The 19,300-nt window shown below is 45.6% G+C and overlaps 1 protein-coding gene across 1 annotated transcript in view; it reads left to right on the top strand.

Annotated features, from left to right (window-relative positions):
* Positions 1-19,300, top strand: part of LOC144828297 (glutathione synthetase-like) — a 560,445-nt gene that overhangs the window by 280,451 nt on the left and 260,694 nt on the right. The window contains exon 8 of the mRNA XM_078686380.1: positions 8,402-8,479. Coding sequence (XP_078542506.1) covers positions 8,402-8,479 — 78 coding nt within the window. The remainder of the gene's footprint in view (positions 1-8,401; positions 8,480-19,300) is intronic.

Here is a 19,300-nt window from a genome sequence, read left to right as displayed (position 1 = left end):
AGAAACTATGTGGTACACTTTAAGATAATTTGGAAAATGTTTTCTGTTAGCTATTTACAGTCATTCTGTTATAATTATGGATTAAGATATGCTTCATCACATGCAGTGCTTTATATTTCTAGTTCCTGCCTGATACTATACACTGCCCTATTAATTTTAAAGAACTAAATACTTGATTAAGCTACTTTTATATTATGTATTACTAAAAACAATAAATGAAAGCGATTACTTTTTTCTACAATTTACAGCAAGAATTTTTGATATTAAAATGAATCAGAATGAGGAGACCAAGGAAATTTCTTTTGAAATTTCAACTACATTTTTTGAAATTCAAAATGTCACGGATATTTGACAGCACCATTTTATCACAAGGAGGAGATGACATAAATCATTTTTGGGATGAATCTATTGACGAAGAACTAATCAAATGTTTGGATACAATCGAATTCCAACAATCATCATGGCACACTTATAATGAGGACATTCCTGATCATATGATTGAAGAGGAAATTCCAGTGAGGACATGCTACAAGTGCTATTAAATTATGAAAATTCTGAACAATAAATTAATATTTACAAATTAAAAATTAGTTGACATATTATTCATTTGTATTTCTAATTTATGAGGTAGTAGCGAAGTGATTGTATTGAAGTGAATTTTAGACTCTGCATCGGTACCTACTTGTAGGTACTAAAATTACCCACATAACACAACAGCTCTTTTGAGAGCTACCCCACCTCTAAGCAATCCAAATTTGTGTTCTACACTATTTTTTTTCAATGTTTTTCCCTGTGGGGTACGCTCTGGGTGCGCGTACCGGTGAGCGTACATGGGAATGCACACAGCGCGTACCCCGCGAAAATTGCAAAAAAAAATAGTTTTTTTGCCCTTCAGGGTCCTCTAGGCCCTCCTCAGAAAACCTAGGGGGTCAGGGGATGTGTACCCTGCCCCCTTTTAATCATTGCCCCCTTTTTTTGTCAACTCTTGTGTCTCGATTCTACCGAGACCCCAGATGGCGGACTCTCCGGACTGTTTAGAATGTCGACAGCCAATCAGCTTTCCGCTCGCGCACTACTGTAGCGCGCCGGGTGCGCTCCCTGGTACGCGTACCGGTGAGCGCTGGAAGCGCGCCTATAGATATATATGTGTTTTTTAAGTTAATTTTCGAAAAAACCACTGGAGCAATTTTCACCAAATATAGCAAAGGCACATCTGCGTACCAGTCCCTACAATTTTGCAAAGTTTGGCGTAATTCCGACAGCGGTTCGGGCTGTAGCCGTGTCAGAACGTCCTATGGAAATTAACATGGGGAAAACACGTTTTGGGACCCCCCTTTTTTCTCAGCCCCCACTTCACGAATCCCCCCGAAACTTTCAGGGAAGGAGCGGAAAATTACACGCAAATTCCTCAACCGGCGCCAGAGTTATTCCCAATAGAATGCTGCGGATTTCCTATGGTAGCTAGGTCTTAACTATAACTAGTAGGTAATATATATATATGTATATATATATATATATATATATGTATATATATATATATATATATATATATACACACATATATATACACATGCCAATTACCTTTCCATGCTAGAGGTGCACTTTGAGCATCATTTACAATGGAAGTATAGGGAAGTTAACTGGATAACACAGGTAGTTCATATCTACAGCACATAGTTTTGAGATGAAGCTCGGCAGAGGTAAATAGCACAGAGAACTAAAGGCAGCAGAAATAGAGGGCCCAATAAGGTAAAGAATCCCAGATGACAGTAAAAAAAAGCAGATTTGCTATACCCTGCATTTTTCGGTCTTTCTACTTCTTGAGCTTTACACATGAGCAAAAATACATGTGCAGATAGATGCTTAAAGATAACCTCCTGTTGCCATTGGTTTGTTTCTGTCAGCCATTGGTTCTATAAAGACGACCAGCCGCCTGAAACTGAACTCGGACAAGACGGAGGTCCTCATCCTGGGCTCCTCGCCCTCCGCCTGGGACGACTCCTGGTGGCCCCCCGCCCTGGGCAACGCACCCAAACCGACGGACCACGCACGCAACCTGGGCTTCATCCTGGACTCCTCCCTCTCCATGACCAGGCAAGTCAACGCCGTCTCCTCGTCATGCTTCAACATCCTGCGCATGCTACGTAAGATCTTCCGGTGGATCCCCACCGAGACGAGGAAGACGGTCACCCAGGCCATCGTCACCAGCCGACTGGACTACGGCAATGCCCTCTACGCCGGAACCACTGCCAAACTCCAGAAGAGACTCCAGCGGATCCAGAACGCCTCGGCCAGACTCATCCTCGACATCCCCCGACGCAGCCACATCTCCGGACACCTGAGAGATCTGCACTGGCTCCCGGTCAACAAGAGAATCACCTTCCGTCTCCTCACCCACGCGCACAAAGCCCTACACGACCAAGGCCCGAGCTACCTCAACAACCGGATCAACTTCTACACTCCCAAGCGCCTCCTCAGATCAACCAACCACGCCCTCGCCGCCGTCCCCCGCATCCGAAGAGCGACAACAGGAGGAAGATCCTTCTCCTACCTGGCCGCCAAGACCTGGAACTCACTCCCAACCGACCTGCGCCTGACCCAAGACCACCTCTCCTTCAGGAAGAAGCTCAAGACCTGGCTGTTCGAGCAGTAATGGCACCCCCCCACCCAGCGCCTTGAGACCCTACGGGTGAGTAGTGCGCTCTACAAATGACCTGATTGATTGATTGATTGATTTTGAGTCCGCCCAGAGAAGTATTGTTTGTTCACTTGTCCCCATACACAATATTGATGTGTTAGGCGCATGAGTCCCCAAAGGCAAAGTGAAATAGGAACCTGTTTGCTTTTCTTAGCTTCTACTAGTTGGACGGTGAACAGTGAGTAGTATTATTTTAAACACCTTAACTTCGTGTCCCTGCCATGTGACATGGTGCATTAGTTTGTAGTGCCTATCCTACCTTTTCTGTGTTATCTCTTCCCTCTTCCACAAGGCATACTTATTCACAAGCACAGTCTTGATTGAAAATGGCATTGTACAGCAAAGGGCTCTGCCATCTTCCAGTGTCAAATAGTTTATCAGTGAACCATCATATGGTGTGATTTCTGATGTAAAAGTGCCTTTTGTAATGCTTAATTTTCCTAGAATTACTTTTCAAATATGTATATTATGAATAAAGGGATAATCTGTTTGCCATGATGGTGATATTTTAACATCAGATGGGTTTACGAGAAGTCGCTCTCCTGGGCTATGGAGGTGTTGTGTCATTAAATATATCACTCCTTGCAGCTTCCTGTGGGTCAGTTTAATAGCTAAGGGATTAGGTGTGGGAATAGGAGAAGAGGGGTAGCTCCTTGAATCATCTGTGTTATGTTGTTGCTGTATATACAATGGATCACTAGACCTACAAGTCCAAATTACCAACATGTTTTGACTGTTCTAAGAGCCTATACAGTCACTATAAGGCCCTTACTCTTTTAAGTATCCTTTTAAACATATCAGTGGTACTTGTTGAGTAAAGGATTGTTTTGAGTATACCACTAGATATATTTTTATTGAGTCCATCACGGTAGGATCATCCTTATCTGGGTGTGAGATGTCAAATGATGAAGCATGCCTCGATAAGTTGTGGGTGTGATGACTTCTCAAAAATATTTTGTAGCCCTACTATTAGAATAGGTCGAATAAATAGATAAGATTTGACTAGAGTACTCTCAAGCACTGTTCCCACTAACCTGCGCGCGTGGGCAGGCGCGCACGATGGTCACCAACAGCGCGCAGTGTCCTGGATTTAGCGCGCACACAGCTCACTGACATCCCACGAGACAGGTCGCGCTGCCGCTTTTAAAACGCGAGCAGCACGAAATCCTGGCACGAGGCAGAGTGTTGCAGGCACGCAAAGCCCATGGCAAAGCCCATTGTGCTCAAAGTGCTTCAGCCCCTCTCCACACCCCCACCGTCCTGTGCCCCCCCCCCCCACTCCACCCTGCTGAGACAGCTACGCAGGCACACAACAGCCGCCCGGGTACTTCACACGTCTTTGAAAGACCATTTGCACGTTAATGAGCTTTGTCTTTTTTTCACCCCTTCTTAGCCCCTGCATCTCCACACTTCCTGTAACTGGCACAAAGGGAGAAAGCACGAACGTGCAAGAAGCAGATTAAATTGCAAAGAGTATCTGGCAGTAAATTAAAGAGGCCGATGTTAAATTGCACTGGCAGAGGACTTCAGAGCCAGAGCTTCGGGCACAGGCATTCTTCTATTTACAAATTATGCATGGACTTTCTATACTTCCTCAACAGGAAGTGATAACCAAGGCAAACAGGTTTCTCAATTCTTTAACGTATTTTTAGAAGTGCAGCAACCGTAGAGCACATTTCCCTTTGAAAAGCATTAATCCTTGGACACCACGTCCAGAGATTCCTCACCCCCGCAGCCCCTCCCTGTAAGAATTTCCTTCAGGCCCTGTCTTCACCCAGACACCTGTTCGCCCTCAATAAGCAGGACGTAAATTATTTGTCAGAATGTCAGTCTGACGTCAGGACATCACCCGGGCGCCTCCGCTCCCTCGCAAGACCTATACATTGCCGGGCAGGCGCATGGATAATTCCATGTCATCCCTTCCCTGCTGGATTATTCCCTGAATACTGTCCCATCACTCAGCCCCCGGATAATCAGCCCAGATAATTCCTCTGTCTGTCACTCTGTCCTCGCGGCTCCCGTTCCCAGTTCGGGTTAACCCTACCGATGCCAAGGGTGCTGACCCAGCGCTAGGTGGCTTCGCAGAGTTGTGCCAAATGCATTTGGGTAGTCGAGGCCCACCCTGGGGCTCGGATGTATCCAATGGTAAGACACTGAACATGTTTCTGTCCCCTGCAGTGATGGCATCCCATGAGGTAAAGACATTGGGCTGGTTACCCATGAATGGATGGTGAGCTTGGCCTATAATTGGGTAAATACCCTGGCCTGGGTTTCCGTGTCCCCGGAAATGGAAAAGGGGTGTGACCTAATATGGGGCACAGACCCTGGGCTGGATTCTTGTGTCCCCTGGAGTGGATCATAGGCAGGGCCACGGGAATTATGTGGTGGGGGAGGATGAGAAAATTATGCGGCACAGTGACTAAATTATGCAGCAAGCCAAGCTAAAATATGTGGCGTAATGTGGCTCATTTTGTACTAGCATTCCTTCATCCTTTTGTAATTTTTACACATTGTAGCACTCTCAATGCAAAGATGACAACTCATTGCAAAGAGTATCTGGCAGTAAATTAAAGAGGCCGATGTTAAATTGCACTGGCCGAGGACTTCAGAGCCAGAGCTTCGGGCACCGGCATTCTTCTATTTACAAATTAAGCGTGGACTTTCTATACTTCCTCAACAGGAAGTGATAACCAAGGCAAACAGGTTTCTCAATTCTTTAACGTATTTTTAGAAGTGCAGCAACCGTAGAGCACATTTCCCTTTGAACAGCATAAGTACTAGTGTAACAACCAAATACAGCAATAGACAAATGAAAGGTGACCTGCCAACCTTTGGGAAGGGCCTTGAAATGCGTGGGAACATGTGTGTCATGTTTTTAGTAACTGTTGAACCGACTGAGCCAGTATAATTTTTTTTAAACTAAAATATGCAAATTATGCATCAGATGATGATTAAGAGTGAGATGAGGCAAATCTTTAATTATGTTGAAAATGCCATGGTCACATAATCGCACATTTCCAGAGGCCTTGACTCTAGGTGCAGTTTATAATTGTGTAAATACAATAGACTGGGTCATGTGTCTCCTGATACAACTATGGGTGTGTAGGCTATAAATGGGTGTAGTGATATATGCACAAAGAGAGCTAACCCTCAGTTACTTAGAAGGCGGGTAAACACTACACCACTATAATGTCTCCAAACCAGGAACTCCTGAAAAATTGGCGTGGGATTAAAAAAATGCACCAAATTATTTGTAACAAGATTTGTATCTCACCATTTTTAAAGATATATGACAAGTCAGTCAGACGGAGAGACAATTCTGGTATTTAATTTTATTTATTCTTGTTATTATATAAAAAAACTTTCTAACAATAACAAACAGTGAAGATATTTTAAATTCAAGGCATTGTATGTACTGTTTGTTTCTCACCCAATATCACTTTTATGGAGTTCCTGTTTTCGGGTCAACATTGAAGTGGCTTTATAGTTGGTTACATACATTGGACTGGTGTTGTGTGTCCTTGGAAAGGTCTATGGATGTGACCTATTATTGGCTAAATAATCCGGGATGGGATCCTGTTTCCCCCTGGAATGTCCAATGGTTGTGGCCCATAATTGGTAGGTAGGCTGGCCTGGGTGCTGGTGTTCTTTGGAATGAACTGGAGAATGACCTATTATCGATCCAGACTCTTGGCTGGATTGCTGTGCTCCCTTGAATGGACTGCAAGTGTAGCTTATAATAGGGGTGAACACCCAGGTCTGGATTTCAGTGGCCCTGACTATAGGTGTGCCTTATAACCCAGTAAATACGCTAGGCTGGGGGTGAACCCCTTGGTTTGATTTTAGTGACCCTTGGAATACACTCTAAATCTGACCTACAATTTTGTGAACATGCTGGTTTGGATGCCTGTGGCCTCCTGATTGGACACTGGGAGCATCACAGTCAGTAAATTGTTGTGCTGGTAGTTGCCTCACTTCTAAAGACCTTTGCTGAGGTATTGTCTGTGCCCTCATTTTGGTTGGCTAACCTTCAGTTCTTCCACATATGCACAAATACTGCCCACCTCCAGCCAGTAATTGTTCAAGTCTGAAGGAGACTCTCCCCACCCTATGAACAGTCGTTGAGCCGAGGATCTTCAGTAAAATCTTATTTTGATACCACCATTGGAGTCTTGTACTTTTCTAAACCCAAAGTGTACTCCCCTGTGTAACCAATTCATGTAATTGTGTGTATATCTAAATTGAAAACCTGCCTCAAGACACTTCATTTGGTGCTACATGTGTGGAAATGCACTATCTTTTCACTTTTTTTAGCAAAGGTTTGGAGTGATATTTGGCGCTGCAACCACATACGTAGTCTGGTTCCCGGCGCACATAGCCTTAGTTGCAGCGCACAGAGACCTTATACTGCCGCACACAGAGGAAAAAAATTAGAGGGAACATTGCTCTCAAGTACTTTTGTGTGTGTTATTTTTCCTGCAGGATATACTTGAGGATGAATCCTGCCACTAACTTTATTTAGAGATTTACAATTTGAGTATAACCTCAGATGAACAAATTAAGTAAAACAGAACTTGCACTGGTTAGCTTTTGATCTAAGTGTAATGACCAGGAAAGATTATTATTCATTACCACCCAAAGATATTTCTAGTTTTTTATCATTTCAAGTACGTGTACTTTTATCAATCAATGATAAGGAGTGTTCAAATCTCTAAAATCAAAAACAAAGAGTTTATTTTTTCAGATTTGTTAAAAAATTGTAACAAATTATGGGTGTTAGAGTAATTGTTACCTGGTTTTACAAGCAAATGTGAGTTAAATCAGAACTATATCGCCTTCATATATGAAAGTTGTTATTTGAACTCAATTTAATTTAGGTGGACAGTAGTTAGATTTATTTTTTTATTTAAAGGTTGCAAAATCTGCTTTAAACTGCATTAGTTAAAACTAATACAGGAATGAAATAAATGCACCAGGAGAGTTAGCATCCAGACCTTAGTCTCTGGAAAAAATCAAGACGGACTCAAGACAACCATTCAGATAGTACTATGTTAGAGTTACTGCTAAGATGTCCAAAACAGTTCTATTGGGAGTGGATCAATGGCAGATTTTCTATGTATACATGTTCCATATGTATTTCTTACAATATATCTATTTTGAATATATAGAAAATCTCACCTGGATCCTGCCCTCCGGGATCTAATCTGGACACCCATGCTTTACGGCATATATGTAGCATGTGTTTCCCTGTAGCAATACCCTTCATTATATTATTGCATGTTCAAGTTCCATGTGCACCTATGTATTAACTCTGTATACCTACATTATGTTATTTGTCACTTTTGATTGTTTGCTGAACCACCTAGATATTGAACTAGTAAAGCTGATATTGTGCCCAGCAGACAATACAAAAAGTGTGAGGTTATTTACTTCATAAAACTCAAAAGGTCATTAAAACAACTTAATGAAATGTTTCTGTATGTGCTTTAGACAATTGTCAAATCAAAAATTATATTTTCAATTGGTATTATGTAAGGCATACATTGTGATGTAGGATCAGTATTTGCATTTTTGAATTACTATGTTTTTGTTTAAACGTTGGTGCATTCTTAATATAGTCATTATGGTCTGTGACAAACCAGTTCAAACCATATATAAAAGTATATAATAAGTATATCAATTTGAGTCTCTATTTTCTCACAGAAATATCTGTGTTGTCCGAAGGAGTCTGGAAGACGTGTCTGAAAGAGCAACATTGGATGAGGATAGGAGACTATACATGTAACTATTTTTGAGTGTCCAGATTGAATAATACCTTCCATTGGTAATACTTCAATTGGTTGTCCCATCCTTGTAGATAGAGAATTTGAAAAAATGTACTATAGTGAATGTTCATTATTTGTGGTTTAAACCTGATTGCTTAATAAAAAATGTTATATCTGGTAGTATAAATAACAATTGTGTAAGCATTTCTTTGTATATTTATTTATTTAAAGGAACTTAGAAACATTTGCAGTACGTTCAGGATTACCAGAGCCACAATATTTCAATTTATTACTTTATCTATCCTCCTGTTTTGCCAAAAGTTTCATTTCAGGTCTAGTTTTAGAAACCAAACCAACCGTTACCTGTCTGAATAGTATGAGCAGGTAGTGAAACATCACACATCTCATTCCCCCATGAACTGGTGCGTTACATTCCTTTCACCATAGGAACTGCTTCCCTTGCCCAGGATTTTTCGTTAGTCATTTATCCTGTACTTTTACATTGTTAGTACAATGCACCAACTGATTTCCCAATGAAAGAAGATGATCAAAATCACAAGTGCGTGCCAAAGTCCTTAAACATGCAATGTAGTTCCCCACACTCTCATTCTTCCCTGTTCCCTCATACAAAATTTGTGACGCTATAAAACGACATTTATCTTGTCCTCAAAGTGTTTCTTTAACATTAGTTATATGAACTAATGATCAGCGCACTCCTATTATGAACAAGAAAAAACTGTTTCAAGTTTAAAACAAGGATGCGTGCTACCCAGTGAGAGGCAGCCAGCCTCGTAGTACAAATAACCCTTCTGGTGAATGTTCATCAGTACACTAGATGAACATTGTAAACTGTAGAATCAACACTTCACAATTTTATGAAACAAAAGAAAGGCAATTCAGGAGACACGTATAACATGTTGGTACTAATGTTAAAGAAGTAACCCTTCTGGTGAATGTTCACCAGTATACTGGGTGCATAGCGTAAACTGTAGAATCAGCACTTCACAATTTTATTAAACAAAAAGGACACAATTCATTCCATTGTTTATGGAAAAATATAGCAAACGAAAAACAATGAAACCAGATCAATATCAGCATCTGATTTCAGAGAATGAAAACAAATAAAGTGTGATTCAAACAATGATATGCACAGAACTCAGAAGGGATGAATAGAATCCCGAAATGCATTAGGCTGGGCTGGGTAATCTAGTCGCAACATGTATTAGATATGTTTTTTAGAACTGTTAATGAACTGAGTTCTGTGCATATCATTTTTTGAACCACAGTTTATTTGTTTTCACTCTCTGTAATCAGATGCTGATATTGATCTGGATTCATTGTTTTTCGGTTGCTATATTTTTGCATTAACAATGGTATGAATTGTATCCTTTTTGTTTAATAAAATTGTGAAGTGTTGATTCTACAGTTTACACTATGCACCCAGTATACTGGTGAACATTCACCAGAAGGGTTACTTCTTTAACATTAGTACCAACATGTTATACGTGTCTCCTGCATCACTCTCTGTATTTACAATAGGTATTGTTTCAAGACTGTCATAAATGTTCTGCCCATCCATGCCCAAATTTGTGAGAAAGTTGTGCTTATTTCCTTGCTGCCAAACATCAGCTCCAACTGCTATCAAATACGAGCCAAAAATATTTTTCTATCTTTTCCAGGATAAAAGAGGTTTCCCTTTCTCTTATAAAAAAAAACTGGATGTAGAGACATATTAGCAGACCCCATGTTTCATATGTGGTAAATCTGGTAAAAGTACACAATTAATGTCACCTCTATTACTTCCTGATATTACTTCAGCAACTCATAATATTTATATGTTTTTTATTTCCTGTTCCTTCAAGATTCTATCAAAAACCAACGGTGAGTGCAATCAAAACAGTGATGTCCCACAAAAATTCATAAAAATGCTTACCTATTGTATTTATAATAATGTTGTCTCTTTTGTTCCATTTAGCAACTTAAGATAAGCGCTGTTGATGTTTGATGATCACTGTTAACTCAAATGCGTTGCTGATACTAGACGACTGCTGCTAACTGTAAAAAAAATCCACCTTCCAATCATTGTATTTAACTTTTAATCACACTGAAAGTATACTGTTGAACAATGGCCTCTACATTGGTCATGTGTCACAACATGATGGTGCTGATGGGCGGCTTGCAAGGCCATTTCAAAAGGAGCACTCTTAAGACAAGTGGAGGCAAGATGGCGGCCGTCACTACGGCTGTGTGAGGTGCGGCGTCGTATCCCCGTCGAATTCCCTGCCTAATGGTGATTGCTCCTACCTTTCTGGCTCCGGATCAACGGCGGTCACTCATGGTTTAATCGGCAGCTATTGAGCGAGGCTGGTGTATTTCCAGTGGAGTTTCAGCGATTTTCTGCGGCTTCGGCGGTCAGTTTCAGAGTCTTCAGCTGTGCCGTCCCGAGAGCCGAGCTGTTGCCTGTCCTGATCCCGCCCCAACGTCGGGTTGGGCTAGGGCATACTGTTTGCATACTGTTTGCTGCGCTGCGCTGACACGAACAAACGGCTGACAAATCGGAAAGAGCAGTTTGGTTTGGTTGCAGAACTGCTCGAAAAGGACTTCTTTGGGGAAAACTTTGTATCTATGTGCCTGGCTTCTCTGCTACAGTTGCTACAACTGCTCGCCTGAAACTATTTCTGAAGTCAGAGCGCTCGAGGTGATACTCTGAAACACTGCCGATTTAAAGCTTACTGCCGGCTTTATCATTAAAAAAATCTATATAAAATCTCCAACAGAATATAAAGATTTAAATTTCACAATTCAACAAGCGTTTCTGTCATACAGCTTTTGCGATGGCGCCAAAGGGAAGGGGAAACGCGAAAAATAAGGGCGGAGGAGTGATTGAAACTCCGGCTGGGACCCCCACAAGAAGTGTGACTGTTGAGGGAAATGACAATGGAGCAAAAACAAGGGGGGCTGCCTCCAAGTCTAAGGGTCCAGAGGTGGATAGTCGCTCGACTCAGGCGGCTATAAATGCTAGCACAGCTGGAAAGATTAATGCTTTAAGCACAAAAGTGCACTCTCCTTCACAACCTCTACAGCCACATGCACGGAGTGGGCAAGGAGCCTTAGGTGATTTACAGACTAACTACAGAGATTCAGCAGCCCACCAGTCTCAAGAGACACCTGTTAAACAAAAAACAGTTGCAGTTGCAGCGATTTTTGATAAGAGGCCAGGCCAGGCCAGGCCGAAAGAAATTATTGAACCAAATATTGAGTTGACTAATGAGTCTATCGTCAGAAACGTTGTAGATGGAGATGGAAGGGAAGTAAATCCCTCTGAGACAGTCATGAACCTTGATATAATGGGGGGTTGACGATTTGACTTCCCAGCCAAGCACAAATACAGCATGGGATAAAGATTTTGAATCTGAGGTTGAAGGGAAATTTTACTCTATGTCAGACTTAACTACTTTATCTGACAAAGAACAAGAATTGGACAGTGCTAGCAATCTTGGCGATTGGGGAGATCTCCCAGAATATGAAGAAGGAGAGGACCCGAAACAGTTCCAGACCCAGGATACAGTGAGGAACATGAGGGATATTAGTGAAACATTACAACAAGATCTAGAACAACCATTCGTTCAGATTAACTTGGATGAAGAGTTGGAAGAGGAGGCAATTACACTTGGTCTCATATATAAGACTATTATGACTCATCGTAATGAGACAAAAATGGGGGGTCTGAGAACGCAAGGCGCGGTGAGGAAACTGCAGAACAATGTACGGCGGCTAATAAAAACCTGCGCAGAAGTTACATCACGTATGGTGGAAGTAGAGGAGAGAGTATCTTCTGTAGAAGATACTTTGGGGAAGCAACAATTAGTTGTAGAGTCTTTACAGAATGCAAAATCTGATGTAGATTGGAAGTTTACGGATTTAGAAAATCGATCACGACGCAATAATCTGCGAATTTTGGGGATAGCAGAAACAAGAGAGGGGGCAGACCCTCGCACGTTTGTTGTACAGCTGTTCAAGGAGGCTTTTCCAGAACTGACTAATTGGAATTGGGAAAGGGAGTTAATTCGGGCTCATAGATTTCCGTTTGCAGCACGACAGCGTGCGAGGGATAGACAAGGTGACCAAAATTAATATCCAAGGGCGATATTGATTTGCTTGAATAATTATCTGTTACGAGAAGCCCTCTATGATCTTGCCCGCCCTGGGAAAAAAACGTACTGCTATGGGTTGTGAGTTTTTCGTACGCCCGGATTTTTGCCCAACAACGGTAAACGAACGATGGCATATGCAGAAACTATTCACTCCCTTCCAAGCAGCAGGAGCCCAGGTCTCTCTGCTTAATCCTTCTAAATTAAAGGTTGTCTTCAATGGGCAAAGGAGGTACTTTACATCTAGTCGGTTGGCACAAGACTACCTGTCTGATCTTAAAAAGAAGGCAGGCTGAAATAGATGTTTAGTGCTAAAATGGACTAACGGGAGAAGTTGATTTACTTAGACTTGTTGCATTGACAATCTGAATCTGATTCTATAGCTTGTAATTGGCATTTAGCTTTTGAAACTGGGGTGATGGGTAGGGTTAATGCTTTATTTTTTGGCTGAACGTTAAAGAGTGTATCTCTCTTCATACAAAATATCGGTTATGTTATTGCATAAACAAAAGGAAGTAGGTCATTTGCTTGTTTAAGAGCTGGTCCCTAGGAGACAATGATGTTAATTGTATCTATTTACATGCTTAAGAAAGAGTAATTTCTTTAACATTATTATTTTTATAGATTTTTAGGGATTTTTTTTTTCTTTTTCTCAAGAATGACTCAATACCGATATTCGTAACTAGGAGCTCATTATGTTTAAGAAGTGGAGTAAGAGAGTACCATATGGGTGGGGTAGGGAATTCGACAGGTGGGGAACAGTTGACGCATCTCAACATCACTGAGGACAATGTCCTTAAGCCTCTTTTTTGGGTGGTGGGTGGGTGTGGGAGGAGGGGGGAGGGAGTTGAAAGGGGTGGTGTGGGGAGGTGGGGGGAGAGTGGGGTTGCAAAAAAAATTGAGACTCATCTTGCAGAATTGGTGGTACAAATTAACTATATAATGGCTGAGGGAATCTCATCTGGGTTCTCCTTCTTTTTTTTTTCTCAAGGCTTAGATGGGGGAGGATAAAATAACTATCGGCACTTGGAATATCTGTGGCCTCAACGACACCAAAAAGCGGGCTCTTTTTCGTAAAATTGTTGATTTCATGCATGTAGATATACTTTGTATACAGGAGACACATATTCCATGGGGGAAGCGGGAATGTTTGAAGTTTCCTGGTTTTGAGTTGGTAGTCTGTTCTAAACAGACATTCATGATCAGAGGGGTCACTATATATGCAAGGGGCGGCTTGTGTAAATGTAAAAGGACACTGGCCGATAAAATGGGTAGGTGGGCTATAGTGGAATTATGCGTTGGTGGGAAATCGTTAACAATCTGTAATATATATGGATCGAATTTAGATGATCCTGAAGTGTTTGAATACTTAGATGTTGAGCTGGCAGCATGGCCTAATCCACTATTAGTTTGTGGAGATATGAACATCAATATGTCAAGTGATATAGACTTTACGAATGTTAGTAATTATGTGGGAGAAAACCAAAAGTTTTTAAAGCTCTTCAGGCTCTTCTTCAAGAGCATGGACTTATTGACTTATGGTATCTGCATAAGAGAATCAATCAGGTCATTTATAGAGCGCACTACTCACCCGTAGGGTCTCAAGGCGCTGGTTTGGGGGGTGGGGGGTGCCGTTACTGCTCGAACAGCCAGGTCTTGAGCTTCTTCCTGAAGGAGAGGTGGTCTTGGGTCAGGCGCAGGTCGGTTGGGAGTGAGTTCCAGGTCTTGGCGGCCAGGTATGAGAAGGACCTTCCTCCTGTTGTCGCTCTTCGGATGCGGGGGACGGCGGCGAGGGCGTGGCTGGTTGATCTGAGGAGGCGCTTGGGGGTGTGGAAGTTGATCCGGTTGTTGAGGTAGCTCGGGCCTTGGTTGTGTAGGGCTTTGTGTGCGTGGGTGAGGAGACGGAAGGTGATTCTCTTGTTGACCGGGAGCCAATGCAGATCTCTCAGGTGTCCGGAGATGTGGCTGCGTCGGGGGATGTCGAGGATGAGTCTGGCCGAGGCGTTCTGGATCCGCTGGAATCTCTTCTGGAGCTTGGCAGTGGTTCCGGCGTAGAGGGCGTTGCCGTAGTCCAGTCGGCTGGTGACGAGGGCCTGGGTGACCATCTTCCTCGTCTCGGTGGGGATCCACCGAAAGATCTTGCGTAGCATGCGCAGGATGTTGAAGCAAGACGAGGAGACGGCGTTGACTTGTCTGGTCATGGAGAGGGAGGAGTCCAAGATGAAGCCCAGGTTGCGTGCGTGGTCCGTCGGTTTGGGTGCGGTGCCCAGGGCGGGGGGCCACCAGGAGTCGTCCCAGGCGGAGGGTGCGGAGCCCAGGATGAGGACCTCCGTCTTGTCCGAGTTCAGTTTCAGGCGGCTGGTCGTCATCCATTCGGCTACCTCTCTCATCCCTTCATGCAGGTTGGCTCTGGCGGTGGCGGGGTCGTTGGTCAGGGAGAGGATCAGCTGGGTGTCGTCGGCGTAGGAGATTATGTTGAGGTTGTGTTGGCGTGCGATGGCCGCGAGGGGGCTCATGTAGACGTTGAAGAGGGTGGGGCTCAGTGAGGATCCTTGAGGGACGCCGCAGATGACTTTGGTGGCCTCTGACTTGTACGGTGGTAGGCGGACTCTTTGTGTTCTTCCGGCGAGAAAGGAGACGATCCATTCCAGTGCCTTGTCCTGGATTCCGATGTTGCGGAGGCGCTGTATTAGAGTGCGGTGGCAGACAGTGTCGAAAGCCGCAGAGAGGTCCAGGAGGATGAGGGCCGCTGTCTCTCCGTTGTCCATCAGAGTTCGTATGTCATCGGTGGCAGCGATGAGGGCGGTCTCGGTGCTGTGGTTCGCTCGGAAGCCAGACTGTGAGGGGTCGAGGGCTCCGTTCGTCTCGAGGAAGGCGGCCAGCTGTTTGTTGACGGTCTTCTCGATGACTTTGGCCGGGAACGGGAGGAGCGAGATGGGACGGTAGTTCTTGAGGTCGGTGGAGTCTGCTGTGGGTTTCTTGAGAAGAGCGCTGAGTTCGGCGTGCTTCCAGCTCTCAGGGAAGGTGGCGGTGTCGAAGGAGGTGTTGATGATGTCCCGCAGGTGGGGTGCGATGACAGCGTCGGCCTTGTTGAAGACGTGGTGGGGGCAGGGGTCAGTCGGAGATCCGGAGTGGATGGAGTTCATGGTGCGGATGGTGTCTTCGGTGCTGATCGGAGTCCAGGTGCGGAGGGTGGAGGTGGGTGGCATGGTTGCGGTTGTGGCTTGCGTTGGTTGGTTGCTGAAGCTGTTGTGTATGTCCGAGATCTTGTTGTGGAAGTAGGATGCGAGGGAGTTGCAGAGGTCCTGCGACGGGGTGATGTCATTGTTTCCGGCGTTGGGGTTGGAGAGCTCTTTCACGATGTTGAAGAGTTCCTTGCTGTCGTGTGCGTTGTTGTCCAGCCGGTCCTTGTATGTATTTTTCTTGGTGGCGCGGATCAGTTGGTGGTGTTTCCGGGTGGCGAGCTTGAGGGTGGTCATGTTGTCCGTCGTTGGTTCCCTTCTCCAGACTTTCTCGAGGGCTCGACAGTTCTTCTTGGAGCTCTTGAGTTCGTCGGTGAACCATGGTGTTTTTCTGCTGCAGGGTCTGCTGGGCGGGGTTCTCAGAGGGGCGAGTTCGTCCGCGCCGTTGTTGATCCACTTCGTGAGGTTGTCGGCGGCCTGGCTGGGGTTCGCTGAGCTGGCGGGGGGGTGCTGGCTCAAGGAAGCGGTGAGCTGGTCGGCTGTGATCTTGTTCCAGCTTCTTCGGGCAACCTGTTGCTGGTGGTGGTGGGTCGTCGTTCTTTTGAAGGTGAAGTGGACGCAGCTGTGGTCCGTCCAGTGGAGTCCTGTTGTGTGGCTGAAGGTGACGTCTTTGCTGGATGAGAAGACAGCGTCGAGTGTGTGTCCGGCGAGGTGGGTGGGGGTGGTCACCAGTTGCTTGAGTCCGAGGTTGGCGAGGTTGGCGAGCAGGCTGATGGTGTTGCGGTCGCTGTTGTTCTCCAGGTGGAAGTTGAGGTCCCCCAGGAGGATGTAGTCGGCGGAGGGGAGGGCATGCGGGCTGACGAAGTCGGCGATGTCCTCGCTGAATCGTGTGCGTGGGCCCGGGGGTCGGTAGATCAGGGTGCCTCTGAGGGTGGTCTTCGGGTTGGTGTGGATCTGGAAGTGCAGGTGTTCAGCGGTGGTTAGGGTGTCGTCGGTGTTGGTCGTGATGCGGATGGTGTCTCTGTGGATGATGGCGATGCCTCCTCCCGTCTGGTTGGCGGTGCGGTCCCTCCGGATGATCTTGTAGCCCTCCGGGATGGCGATGGCGATGTCTGGGGCTGAGGAGGCGTTCATCCAGGTCTCGGTGAGGAAGGCAACGTCAGGGGCGGTGGTGTCGAGGAGGTTCCAGAGTTCTACGGTGTGTCTGTGGACGGAGCGGGTGTTGAGCAGGATGCACTTGAGGTGGTTGCTGCTGGTGTTCGGCTTGGCGGGTGCAGGGAAGGTCCGGATGCAGGTGAACTTGCAGGCGTGGCAGCTGAAGGGTCCGTGGGTGTGCTTCGGGGCGGCTCGGTGACATCCTGGGATGCGGCCGGTGTTGAGTGCGATGAGATCGGCGGCGTTGTAGGTTCGTCGGGTCGGCTTCCGTCGGTGGGGGCCAGGGGTCCTGGCGCTGGTCGCGGTCCGGTCGCGGACGGGCGCAGACGGGCTTACCTTTGGCGCGCCTTCGGCGCACAATCGGCGCGCCCGCTGCGCGTCAACGCTGCGCGTTCGCACGGTCGCCATTTAAGGCGGAGTGCGCGGGTGGGCGGAGCAGCTGGGAGGCGGGAGCGGGGAGGGAACAGAAGAAAAAAGGGGCGTGGTCGGCGGTGGTGGCGGCGGGAAGCGGGGGGCGGCGAGGGAGGCGGGAAACACGAAGGAGGGCGGGCGGCGACTACGAGGAAACCAAGCACAGAGGGGAGTCAAAGAACACGCTAACACGGGCAAAACTGTGAGAAGCAAGCACAAATGTTGAGAAGGACACTTAATATGGGCAAAACAACGAGGGAAAAAAGCAAGCACAAATGCTGGAAAAAACACTTTCAGATGGGCAAAGACAACGAGGGAAAAAAACAAGCACAAATGCTGGAAAAAACACTTTGAGATGGGCAAAGACAACGAGGGAAAAAAACAAGCACAAATGCTGGAAAAAACACTTTGAAATGGGCAAAACAACGAGGGAGAAAAAACAAGCACAAATGATTATGCAAACAGGACAGAGCAACGGCAGCAGGGTCGGCCTGCAGCGCGGCTGGCAGCGAGGCAAGGGCACAGCAGGGGGGCGCACGCAGCAGCTGGTGGCCGTGCGGCGCGGGGGTGTCCCACAAGTGGGTCACACTCACCTGTGTCGCACGGTCGCCTTTTAAGGCCAAGTGCGCGGGTGGGCGGAGCAGCTGGGAGGCGGGAGCGGGGAGGGAACAGAAGAAAAAAAGGGGCGTGGTCGGCGGTGGTGGCGGCGGGAAGCGGGGGGCGGCGAGGGAGGCGGGAAACACAAAGGAGGGCGGGCGGCGACTACGAGGAAACCAAGCACAGAGGGGAGTCAAAGAACACGCTAACACGGGCAAAACTGTGAGAAGCAAGCACAAATGTTGAGAAGGACACTTAATATGGGCAAAACAACGAGGGAAAAAACCAAGCACAAATGCTGGAAAAAACACTTTGAGATGGGCAAAGACAACGAGGGAAAGAAACAAGCACAAATGCTGGAAAAAACACTTTGAGATGGGCAAAGACAACGAGGGAAAAAAACAAGCACAAATGCTGGAAAAAAACACTTTGAAATGGGCAAAACAACGAGGGAGAAAAAACAAGCACAAATGATTATGCAAACAGGACAGAGCAACGGCAGCAGGGTCGGCCGGCAGCGCGGCTGGCAGCGAGGCAAGGGCACAGCAGGGGGGCGCACGCAGCAGCTGGTGGCCGTGCGGCGCGGGGGTGTCCCACAGTGGGTCACAGTGGGTCACTGTGGAGAACAGAATAAGGTTATACATTTTACTCCATGCCGCATAAGAAAAACGTCAGGTTAGATTTTGTTTTTCTGTCTAAACAACTAGCAGCTGTTAGCGATATTTTTTGTTTACCGCGATTTCTCTCAGACCATAATCCATTGATTGCTCAATGTCCTTGGCCTCGTGCTAGAAAATCACCTAGAGATTGGACCTTCGATAAGAAACTTTTATTTGATGAGGGGTATCGCACACATATTAAAAAATGGGTAGTCCATTTTCTGAATATTAACAGAGGATCTGCTACAGATCAAGTGGTCTGGGACACAATGAAAGCTGGGCTACGTGGTGAGACCAAAAGTTTCTCTTCTTACAGGTGGAAAGTAGAGCAAGAACGGATGCAAAATGGTGCTAGCGAGCTTCGGGATGCTGAAATTGCACTGACTTTAAATATCAAGAGTGGAAACGATACAGCTCCCTGTTTACAAAAAATAGCGATTCTTAGAGCTGCTCTGTTGGAGCCTGTTGGGCAGGATCTCGCGCAAAAATGTTTACAATATCGTACAGAAATGTTTGAGTTTGGGGAGAATTCTGGTAGGGTTCTGGCTAAGAGACTACGCCAGCGGAGCATTCAGAGTCAGGTGGTGAAAATACAAGATGAACATGGAGTGGTACATGAATTACAGGCAAAGGTTAACGATGTCTTCTTAAGATCTTATTCTTCCTTATATAGTGAAGATAC

This window comes from Lissotriton helveticus, chromosome 4_1, assembly GCF_964261635.1.
Source record: "Lissotriton helveticus chromosome 4_1, aLisHel1.1, whole genome shotgun sequence".
In the NCBI taxonomy this organism is placed as follows: domain Eukaryota; kingdom Metazoa; phylum Chordata; class Amphibia; order Caudata; family Salamandridae; genus Lissotriton; species Lissotriton helveticus.
The sequence above is the reverse complement of the archived record's forward strand: the minus strand, read 5'-3'. Positions and strand labels throughout refer to the sequence as shown.